This window comes from Euprymna scolopes, chromosome 16 (assembly GCF_053919585.1).
Source record: "Euprymna scolopes isolate OS-2025 chromosome 16, ASM5391958v1, whole genome shotgun sequence".
NCBI classification, from domain to species: domain Eukaryota; kingdom Metazoa; phylum Mollusca; class Cephalopoda; order Sepiida; family Sepiolidae; genus Euprymna; species Euprymna scolopes.
The window spans coordinates 109832938-109845727 of NC_136497.1; the positions used below are offsets into that span (position 1 = coordinate 109832938).

Consider the following 12790-nt stretch of genomic DNA (forward strand, 5'->3'; position numbering starts at 1 on the left):
ACGGTTGGTTCTTATCGAATTATCTTGTGCTGCAGTTATTAGAGATCCAATTTCTCAGTTTATATGTCCTTTTCGCATCCATGCCCAGGTGTTTTCGTTATTCTCATCTTTTGTCATTCTTATGAATCTTCCGTGGAGTTGTTTCTCTTCCCATTTTTCTTTTCTCATTTTGTCATTTGTCTCTGTTTTCTATTTTGTTGGTTTTTTCAGTGTCTCTCGCTACCATAATTATCCTTTCAGTATTTTGCATTATGTATTTTTCTAGTTCTTTTTTCGTATCCTTTCACACAGTCTTTCCTTTTCATGTAGAGTTTGTCAATATCGTCCTTTGGGTGTAGTGCATTATATATGGTCATGAGTTTCCTGGTCTTCTGGTCGAGCTGTCTCAGTTCTTCTTTTGTCAACCCTATAAACAGTCCAGAGTATCTTACTAGTGATACTGCCCATGTATTTATGCATTTTATTAGGTTTCTGCTATATAATTTCGTTTCCAGGAATTTTTTTGTTCTCCTGAGGTATTCCTTTCCAATTTTCTCTTTCATTTCTGTTTGTTTGATGGTGTCTGCTTCCAGAATTCCCAAGTATTTACAGTCGTCTTGTTCCCCTAGTGCTCTCATCTGCATTTGGTTGGGTAGTTCCATGCCTTCTGTCATTTTCAGATTATTATTATTATTATTATTATTATTATTATTATTACAACAATAATAAAACCAAAAAAAATGTGGATCCTGCGTAAATACGTTTTAATTTAATGGTTGCTCCCTAATAAGCGCATACACAAAGGTTTTCATTGATTTATTTAATTACGAAAACTTTTTGAAGGTACTATTTGATGCAAAAAAAAAAAGCATTATTTGAATATCTATGAAAAAATAAATGTAACAAAAAATAAAAATATTAGTGTGGAAAATATAATATAAAAATAAATTAAAACAAAATGAAAATTAAATAAAAACAAGCACGAAATAACATTTAATTAAAGAAATAAAGAATAATTTAAAAAATACATGCTCGATTACAAAAAAGTGTATGAGATATATACGAAGAAAGTGAAAGAAAACCTCAGGGAGCAGTCATTAAATTAAAACCCATTTATGCAGGGTCACCATTTCCTGTGAAGTGCCAAAAAAAAACTGTAGATGACATCAACTGACACCACACCAACTAGTTGTGAAGGGTCAAGGAGGATGGAAAATCTGAGATGGGAGAGTACTAACCAGACCTTCACTGGAAGTGTGCAGTTCAAATCTGGTACCTTGGGGAGACACCAATGGCCGATGCTTACGAGAAATCAATGGCAAACAGCTGTTGCATGCAATCATCTGCATGAGTGGTCAAAAGGTGGAGAACATTGACAATCTGGGAAGACTTGGTGTCAATCGGTCTCCAGTGAATATCACGGGTTACTGCCAGTGAGCGATCACTGATGATGGTCGGTGAGTGAAATAATAATAATTATGTCCCCTCCCAAATTCACCACCATCCTGATTTAATATCGTAGATGTTTACTATATTTTCTTAGTTTTTAACCAATGTTCACATTATGGTATGATTGTCTTTTCGTTGTTATGTTAACTTCATTTCCGTGTTCATGTATTCTGCACTGATATGAAAATGAAGACTATAGCGGAGTATAGGATTCCTAAACATGTAACTGATGAAAATACGCTACACATTTTGATGAAAAAATGAACATAGAAGAACAGAAAACCAAAACTTTAAATATAATTTCTGTATTAAAAGTAATAGTTATTTAAATATTTCAACATATAATCTTGTGGAGAAAATCCAGCTCCCCAATAGGAACAAAAATAAAAATTGTCCTAGTCATGAAAGATTTCTCCTCCACTGGCCGAGGACAGAAAAGGTGAATTTTACCTCTAGAACAGATACTACTACACTATGATCTTGTCCCAAAGGCCAAGAATTGTTTGTGTTTTATGTTTCTTTAATTGTTTGTTCCCTAAATTCATAATTCAGTTTTATCAGTATTAGATTGTATATTGCTTTAAAATTATGTAATTTTACATAGATAATATTTATATCTTATATTGAATAAAGTTCAGTTTCATTATTAATCGAATTGGGTTCTTTTCTTTTCTTTACTTTTTTAACATGTTTTAATGCTCTTTTTAAAAATGCTGTCATATAGCATCAGCAGTAACAGTTTGGTAAATTTTACCTACATTGCCTGCAGACATTTTTCAGTTAACAGGCCTTCTATATCTCGGTGGTCATGGTATCAAGCACTGTCATCCAATGTTAGTTATGGCGGTTATCTGTGGAAACTAAGAGATAGTGATTTATTTAGGTGGTTATTGTCAGTTGATGACACTGGCGGGTACTGGCTGGCACTGCCAAATCAAGGCAGTTACTTATGGGCATCGACTGCCTTAACAACTCTTTATCATAGTCGTCAAGTGTTGGTGAATGGCAACCATGACTGATGTACATTTTGCTGCATTGGTGTAGATGTTATATTGCAACATGTGTAATTTTGTAATTATATAGAATTATACAGGCCGTGCCCTATTTTACATATTATGTTCAAGTATAATTATACTGTGTATGGTAATTAATTGTTAGGTGACTTCTGATGTTAAGACTGGCTCAATAAATAATAACGTTAGTATTTCAGCACATTCCATAATCTGTATGTGTAAAATGGTAAGAGCCTGAACGTGATCTGGTATGTTTATTTATGCACAATTTGTAAAAGTATATGATTTCTAAAAAATTATGATTTATATTCGTTTTTTTTTTAATATTTCTATGTTATGCTCAATTGCATTCAGTTAATGAAAGTAAAAACCTGAGCAAGCTATGATAGCAATCTGAAAACTTTGCCTATAGTATGTTAACCTTGTATGTTTCTGAAAAATTGAAATGAATTTTGAAGCATTTCAACTGTCGAATCGAAAGTTATACTTAAGAAAAATTCTCTTATTAGATCAATAACATGTCCCTTAAACGTCCAATAAGAAATTGTTTATAAGTTTTATGTAGGAGATGAAAAATCAGAAGAAAAAGAAGAAATGACAGAAAAAAATAGAAAACCACAATTCTGCTGGTAATAAAAAAGAACAGTGTCTTTGTTTACATCAACTGAATCTACATTTACATGACTGAATCTAATTTGTAATTTGAAAGAGTTAACCACAAATTCTTTCAATTAGCTGAGTGATAATATTAAAAACACAAGAAGGAGCAGGTGCTAGTGTGATTAAAAGAATTAGGAAATGATATGAGAACGATATGATGGAGTTGTAATGTGAGTTTTAAAAACCGGCTGATGACCTTAAAAGAAGATGAAATCTGGACAGTATAGGGAAGAACAAGAGACTTTGATGGTATGGCCTCATCGAATAAATGAATTAGAGTTCATGGTAGATGGATTGAAAGAATGGATGAGATGTAGAATAATTGGGTCAGACAGAGTCAGTTCACAGGAGAACATGAAGTAATGAGAATGGATTTGAGAGAACGTGGGGTAAATAAGGACCTGGTCAGAAATAATTTAGTTTGGAAGTCAATTTCTCCAAATCCTCCAACGTAGCTTGTAATACAGATTTTAAACTAATGACGATGATCAGCATGATAAGGATGAGTAGGCGGAGTCAATTTATTAAAATGAATTTATTTCTATTCAGTATCTTGATATTTTTATGATATTTCTCTGATAAATGTTACAAGATACAAAAAATATTTCTTGATATTTGCATGGTAAATAATTTGTTCAATTTTTAATTGCAATTCTCAGTGAATTCACATCAAAGATGGAAAGTCGTACTACAATGCCAAAGAGACAGATTATTCGAAGTCCAAGCTCTGAAAGTTCAAGCTTTGAACGGAACGATGGAAGCATTTCGGATTCTGCTGTTTCTTCCAGTGTTATAGAAGGTAGGAAACGACGGCCGAGCCTCGGTCACAAGGTGGCAGCATTTGTTGGGCTTTCACGACGAAGTAGTAGTGCTATGCATCTAGCAGGTAGGTTACAAATGACACTTACAAGATTCATCCCATTCTCTGTCATCCCCTCCATTAAATCCCTTGCTGCTTTGCTTTCATTAAACCTTTGCATGGAATCAGTCTGATCTTTCTTTCTTCTTTTTGCAACCATACCAGCTGCATGAAATTTGAATGGCAAACCTATTTCTTTTCATTTACTATGCAAGCTTCATTTTGGCATCAGTGTTCTCATTTGTGTACAGTTTCTCTTTAAATCTATAGAAATAGGCTTTTCCTGAAAAATGATTAAAGTCCTCAAAGAATAATTTCCACACAGATTGATACTAAATAAATTTTTATGCAAAATAAATCAAAATTATTAAATATATAATAAAATATGAATAAGTTGCTTTTTGATTATTTTAATAAATTGCAATCATCTCAAATAATTAAAGCTAGTGAGAAAACAATTTTAAATAATGTTGCTTTTAATTTCAAAAGTTTGATAAGATAATGTACTTAATTTCCTATCAGATAAGCAAAATTAACTCTTTTATTTTCCTGGGATCAATATTTTTAAGTTGAATTTCGAGCTCACGACTTTACCAGGGCTAATTCTGAAATCAGTGATCTGCCATTGTATGTATATAGCTATAAATGATAAATGCTATTTTATACGTATAAAAAAGCAAAGAACATTCGTACCCCCATTCACCCTTATAAATTGATAATGTTTTCAAAGTCCTCATCTTCTTCCTGGCTTGATCTTAATGGTTTGAAATAAATTACCATCATTTGAGTTTTTCCATATACTATTCTCATATATAAATTAATTAATTAAATAAGTTCAAATTTCCCATATTTTATTTGGATGTAAACAAATAATATTTTTATTTATTTTTTATTATTTTTAAAACAGTAATCTACGGACATGCATGTTTCGGGACCGTACCTTTCCTAAAGATCAATTTTATCCTGTAACACTAATTCTGGCATCAGGGAACTGAAATTGCTTAAATTTCTTTCCTGAAACAGTATAAAAACCTTCTCCCGATATCTGACTTCACATGCTCATTTCTCAGCTATCTTCTGAAACTCTCTACTTTTCTCCTTATGTTCATTTGATTTTCCACCTAATGATGATTAGACAAAGAATCAAAAACATTTGTGATATGTATAGAACATACTTCAATTTTTTTAACACAAAAATATCATTAGAAAATTTAAAAAAATAAAAAAAATTATAAACAGAAGAATTTTGTTTTTTATTAAGAATATTTGCTTATATGACAAAATTCCTCCTAAATACACACAATATTTAACATGTGTGTAGAAGTATTATTTAACAAATTGTGTAGAAGTATTATCAATAATATTGTTATACTCCATGAATTTAATAATAATGAATGATCTAACTGTTTGTTTTGTATATTGAGAAGTGACATGGTTTATATGAAGAATTAAAGTTTTTGTTAAGAAAGATATTTTGTAGAAACAGAACTTTTGTATATAAACTTCTTTTTCTTTTTTATAATGAATGCCATTTTTTTAGAACAAAGAAATATAAGTGTATTCAGTGTCTGACAATAATATTTGAATATTCCACAAATAAAAGGCAGCCAATGAAAACGGCATAGAAATAAGAGGGAAATGAAATGCAACTACATTGTAATAGCGAAATTTGGAAAACAAAAAAATTGATTTAAAAACAAAATAATGGTATCTACTGACTTTTTGTGTCAATTTCTACTACAAACAATGATATCTACTTAATTAGCATGTCAAAAGTACTTAAATATTACCGCATTACTTAAAAAAAATATGAGTTTTCGATCTTTATCATAAAAACCCGTCACCATATTTCTTTAGGAAGAAATGACATATTAATAACAAGGGAAATTACTCAGCTAAAAACAAGATAAAATGCACTAATAATAATAATTTGTAATAGTTACATGCTATTTACCTCCCTTTGGCACTCTCCGGTGGTTTTTTAGCCAAATATTTTATTTTTGCTAATTTTAGTCAAAAAAGTTTTCTTTAATAATTCTTTTCTACTTTATCGTTTATCGTAATTTTGGGATATATTCATTACTGTAACATGGCAATTAAGTAGGGACCATTAGTTTGATTTGGAATTAATTTGGGAAATCCTGAAAATGAATGTTCATTTCCAGAAACATACATCAGTTATTGGCAGGAAATGTGATTATATTGAAATTATATGTAGTGCTTATATTTATAGTATTATGGGAATTGAATTTAGAGGGAAAACAATGACTTCATTTTATTATATAGTAGATAAGATAACACGCGCAACACCTGATAACACTGCCAGTTTCTAATAAAATGCAAATACAATTCTTTAAGATTGTTATTATAACAAACCAGGTGTAAAAGTTGAAACTAGAAATTTACTTTTTTTTAAATCAAAACTATTTATTACCCATTTCGTTTTTGTTTCATTTGTTTTTTAGCTAATTATTATTTCTTTAAATAGGGTTGTGAAAATTAAATTTAATTATCATGATATAGTTTGCTCATAACTTTTTGTTTGACAGTTTTACTGCTTCCAATTTTTATTTAATTTCAAAGAGTAATGAAGTAAATTATTCTTAAAGCTGACAAGTTTATGAAGAAACTAAAATGCCTTTTGGTAAATATAATTTGGTAATTAAATTAAATTATTTTATAAATAGAATTTAAAAAAATTTATTTTATTTTATGCTATTGCCTTTTTAAATGTATTATTAGTAAATAAAAGGAATAATGTGTAGAGATGAGAAACGCAAACAAGAACACAAGTAGTCGTTTTACAATTATATTAAGATAATATGAGTAAAACATTAGATTAAGTCAAAAGCTATTTGAATTTGTTGCTTTTTTGTTATTTTGACTGCCAGTGTTTTTACTGTGAGAATATTTCTTTTATGCATGTTTTCATCACATATAATTCTGCCATCAACATTATCACTTTTTCACTTTTCACAATTTTAATCTTCTATATTTGACCCACAAAACACATTCTTATTAAAAATGGTTGGTTCTGCATTTAAACACTTCAAAATCTGCTTCTAATTGAATTGGCAATTTATGATTTATTTTATTTAGAGAAACAAATTCTAATCAAACTTTTTTATTTCCAGTAAATGTAACAGTAAATTTGACAATAAATGAAACAGTACATTTAACAATAAATGTAAGAGTACTCTAAACAAAAAATTTAACAGTAAATTAAACAAAAAATTTTACAGTAAATTTAAATTTAAACTTAACAAAAACTTTAACAACAAATTAAACAATAAATAAAACAGAAAATTTAACAGTAAATTTAACAATAAATTTAATTATAAATTTAACAATATATTTAACAAAAATTAAAACTATAAATTTAACAGTAAATTCTATAATAAATTTTACAATTAATTTAACAAAAATTTTACCAGTAAATTAAACTATATATTTAACAATAAGTCTAACAGTAAATTTAATAGTGAATTTAACAATAACTTAAACAACAAATGCAATAATTAAAAATTAAAAATAAATTTTACAATAAATTTAAAATTAACTTTAACAATAAGAATTAATTTAACAATGAATTTAACAACAAATTTAACATTATATTTACAATAAATTTAACATTATATAACAAAAAATTTTACATTATATTTACAATAAATTTAACGAAAAAATTGCCCAAAAAATTTACCAATAGATTTAAATTTCAAAACAAATTGATATGTAAATTTAACAATAAATTTAACAGTTTATTTAACAAGAAATTTTGCAGTAAATGTAACAATCAATCTTAAAACAAGATTAACAATCATTTAACAATAAATTAAAAATTAATTTAAAAATAAATTTAACAAAATATTCAACAATAAATTTATTAATAAATTTTACAATAACTTTAACAGTACATTTAATAAATCTAACACTAAATTTAATAGTAAATTTAACAGTAAATTTCATAAAAAAATGTAACAGTAAATTTAAAAACAAAATTGACAATAAATTAAAAAATGAATCCAATAATAAATTTAACAGTAACAAATCATTTAACAATAAATGTAACAATATATCTAATAGTAAATTAAATAATAAATTTTACAGTAAATGTTACAATACATTTTATAATACGTTCAACAGCAAATAAAACAATTATTTTAACAGCAATTTTTACAATAAGTTTAACAGTAAATTTAACAATATATATTTATCAGTAAATTTAACAATATATATTTATCAGTAAACTTAACAATAAATTTTATAGTAAATTAAACAATAAATTTTACAGTAAATTGACGGTAAATTTAATAATAAATGTCAAAGTAATTTAACAGTAGATTAAACAGTAAATTTTTAATAAAAATTTTCAATAAATTTAGCAGTAAATTAAACAAAAAAATTACAGTAAATTTAACAATAAATGTAACAGTAAATATAACAACAAATTTTACAATAAATATATAATAAATTTGACAATCTTTTAACAATAATTTTACCAGTTACATTAGCAATAAATTTAACAATAAAGTTAACAGTAAATATAACAATAAATTTAACAATTTATCGACCATTAAGTATAACAATAAATGTAACAATAGATTTAACAGTAAACTTAACAATAAATTTAAAAACTAATTTAACAATAAATTTAACTGTAAATCTTACAATAAATTCAACTATAAGTTTAGCAAAAAATGTATCTATAAATCAAACAGTAAATTTTACAGCAAATTTTACAGTAAATTTAACAATAAATTTAACAGTAAATTTAGCATAAAATTTTACAATATGTTTAGCAGTAATTTACCAATTTATTTAACAAATAATTTAAAAATAAATTTAACAAAAAATTCAATAATAAATTTAACAATATGCTTAGAGTGAATTTAACAATAAATTTTGCAATAAATTAAACAGCAAATTTAATAATTTTAACACTGATTTTAACAATGAAATTAATAATAAATTTAACAGTAACAAATCATTTAACAATAAATTATGCAATAAGTTTAACAATAATTTCAACAACAAATTTTACAATATATTTAACAGTAAATGTAACAAAAATTTAAGAATGAATTTAACAATAAATTTAACAATGTATTTTACAGTAAATTTTACAATAAATTTAACACTAAATTTTACTGTAAATTTAGCAATAAATTTAATAGTAAATTAACAATGAATCTAACAATAAATTTAACAGTAAATTTAACAATAAACTTAACAGTAAATTTCACAATAAAGGCATAAAATTGTATGCATAAAAAAACTTATTTGAGCCACAAAAGAACATTTTGTAGGAATTATTCTACTATATATTCTACTATATCTTACATTCTATGAATTTGCTTCCTGAGAGGCCAACGCTATTTCAAGAAGATGAGAACTTCTTGTATCAAAAACAATTCAATAAAACATGAATCAAACAAATAATAGATTATTTAATGTAAAATATTCTGCTTTGCGATTTCGACAAATCTTTTTTATTAGCCATTATGTTACATTTGTTAGTTCTACTTGGTGTTCAGAAGGCCATTCTTCTTTCGGTGGAAATGAAAAGGTTGCCCTCTCTCTCCAATGAAGAAGAGGTGTCACCTGAGAAAATTGAGGTTTAAGATAGAAAATTTTATACTTTTACATGTTGAAAGAAAAAATATTTAACATATAGGACTCTGCGCTAGAGTCACTATATTTTAACAGTGTAAGTCAGTGTTCACCAATTCATAATCGGGATCTATTAATTTTTAAGACCGAGGTTGCAGGTGCAGGAATCTCTAAAAGGTAAATTTAATGTAATCTGCAAAAGGTTTTCACCAAAGCACATCCTCACATACATAAAATAAAAAATATGAATAATTTTGCAAAAACGATACTTGACAAAGAACTCGAGATCGCTGTATTGAAATGAAATAACATTTATTTATGTGTTAAAGAATATTAATTCAAATCGTTCCAACGTTTTTTCTTGCAACAAGTGAACTCTTGTTGCAAGAAAAAACTAATGTTGGAACGATTAGGCAGGCTTAGCTAAATGTTTTGTGAAAAGGACATGAAGTTTAAGATTACTGATTTTTATGAACAGAGACACACTTGGTTATTTTTTTAGAGGAAAAGAAAGTCATTAAACCACGTAAGTGTCATGCGTGTGTGTGTGTGTGTGTGTGTGTGTGTGTGTGTGTGTGTGTGTGTTCATCACATAAGAAAACAGTAGTTTGAAATAGCATTGTTGAAAAGAAGAAATAAATCCCGTTCAATGTGATTTTCCACAATGGGTGTTGAAAAGAAAAACTGGTTTGATTTTGTCTCTAGCATGCATAAAGTCCAAACAAGGGCTTTTAACATCTTCCTTTTGACAGAGTTTCTTAGACACGTGTTGAGCTTGAGAAATCTGAAGAAAACTGATTTGATTTTCATGGGCAAATCCTTATATACACATGTTCTAGAATATTCCAGTCTGTTTGTTGCATCATTGCATGTGGAACCCAACATAGTTTCTTTATCGCATGTGTGCGGCTGGGCAAATTACGATGTTGTAATCCTGCGCATCCTGATATCCGTGGGCGTTGAAATAATGATTGCTATGAAAATGTCTCTGCTGAAGATTTGTTCCAGCTGTATGTAGTGATCGCTGCAAACAGCAGAAGAATCCAAAAAGTAACAGAGAAATATCATTTGTTATGATAAATTTTTATGATAAATTGAAATCTCATTTGCTCCTGTTTTGTATTTTGTGTTAGCAGCAAATAATAGTATTAGTTGAATGATTAGAAAAGTTATTTTAAGATATGCAAACTCTAATACGATCTCATATTTCAAAGTGAAGTGCGATTTTCATGCGGAGGCAGAAAAGGAAGTGAAAGAAAATCTTCATGACATAATCGGAAGTTCGGAACGTTAAAATTAGGCAAAGTCAATTCAATCGATATGATGACTTGCAAAAATGGTTCACAAAAAATCGACCCTTCTTTGTAGATAACTACCCAGTTGAGGATGAAGAAATTAATGTTTTGGGGCAATCTTTCGGTATTTGTTGTCTAAGACATCTACCTTCAAAATGATACTGATCTCGTGAAAATCTGTCGCCTCTGTCGAAAGTTTTAGGCAGACATACGTACATACATACATACATTTAAACAGACAGGTGAGATTTATATTATAGAAGATGTCATAAATTTAGTCAGGAGAAATAACCTTATCTCACTTCGAAATCTTCTTCTGGTCACCTTAATTTGGGAGTTATTACGCTGGTTGACAATCATTTCTCCGGATTTTTTATTGGCATCAATGCTCAGTGATGCAATAGACACACATATTTTTAGCATCTATACTAAGTGAGAATATGAGGCTATTCTAATTATACAAGCTGTCATATCCTGAAACAACGTCCACTATAATTTGATTCCTTAATTTTTCCTGCTAATATAGAATATTATGTCTGATATGAAATTGGGAGATAATATTCAAAGTAGACAAAATGTGTAAATAAAAGCGACTAAACTGATGGAAGAAGAGAAAATCTCAATTATAGTTTGTTTAATATATCTATTAATTAATTTATTTATCTCCTCGTACTGAAAATTTATTGTTCAAAAAAGATTTTTTTTTTATTAAATCTACCATACAATTATATTTTTTTCTAATAGAGCAATATATTTTTTTAACAAATTACCTGGTCATATGCAAAATAGCAGTAGTGTAGGAAGTGTTGATGATAATTTGGATGTATCTAGAAATAATGGTCAAATAATGATTTTACTAGGAAATTTTTAGAGTGTATCTGATGAAATCTTGAAGAAAATATGATCTGTATACTCTTATAAAAGATCCTTGAAAACAATTATAGATATTTTCTAGAAGATTACCCTTCCGTAAACACAAAAAATTAATTCCCCCAAACAGTTTTGCATCTGTTTCTTTAAGAATTAAAATCAAGAAATATGTAATGTTTCAGTATCAACGTCAATCAGCCTCAATTTCCAACCGCTGAGGACATGCCAGGCATTACCTCCAACATTGACATGAAAGAAGAAAATAAACTGTCTGTATTTCCTGATGGAGGATATTTTACTCTTTCAAAAATTTGAAAAAAAAAAGTGTAATTTAATTTTAATAAATATATGTTCATTAAAATTAATATTTGCACTTTCCTGGTATATATATATATATATATATATATATATATATATATATATATATATATATATATATATATGTTGTGGAATTTCAGAATGGAATGTTTTTTTAAGGTGAGAGATTGAATGTTTTCTCTTGAAAATTGAATTTCTCTGGAAATTGAATCCAAAATAATATCTTTTTCATTGATATTTTTTTCAAAAACTTATTCTAATTCCAGTTTAGATGAAGTTTAGCATCTGGGTTGATGACATTTAGAATAGGTAGAAGTGTGTGGGTGAAAGGAATTTCTAGCACCAAAATTGACTCGGTGATAGCAGGATAAAAACTTAATAACTTTTGGTAAGAACTTGGTCGGAAATTTGATTCTAAAGAAACTAGTAAAATCTCGACCAAAACTCGTTGTGAAAATGAAAATGACGCTCAGGATGAAAACAGTCGTCTGAAGAACGCAATCACTCTTCATCTCAAAAATTCAGAAAAATAAAAAATATAAATAATCAATCTTCATCTACAAAAATTCAGAAAAATAAAAAATATAAATAATCAATCTTCATCTACAAAAATTCAGAAAAATAAAAAATATAAATAATCACTCTTCATCTCAAAAATTCAGAAAAATAAAAAATATAAATAATCAATCTTCATCTAAAAAATTCAGAAAAATAAAAAATATAAATAATCACTCTTC

At 27.5% G+C, this 12790-nt stretch overlaps 1 protein-coding gene across 7 annotated transcripts in view; it reads left to right on the forward strand.

Annotated features, from left to right (window-relative positions):
• Positions 1-12790, forward strand: part of LOC145296047 (regulating synaptic membrane exocytosis protein 2-like) — an 874180-nt gene that overhangs the window by 784086 nt on the left and 77304 nt on the right. For all 7 annotated transcript variants that reach the window (XM_080142091.1, XM_080142092.1, XM_080142093.1 and 4 more), the window contains one exon: positions 3761-3987. In XM_080142091.1, the coding sequence (XP_079998217.1) occupies positions 3761-3987 (227 nt within the window). The remainder of the gene's footprint in view (positions 1-3760; positions 3988-12790) is intronic.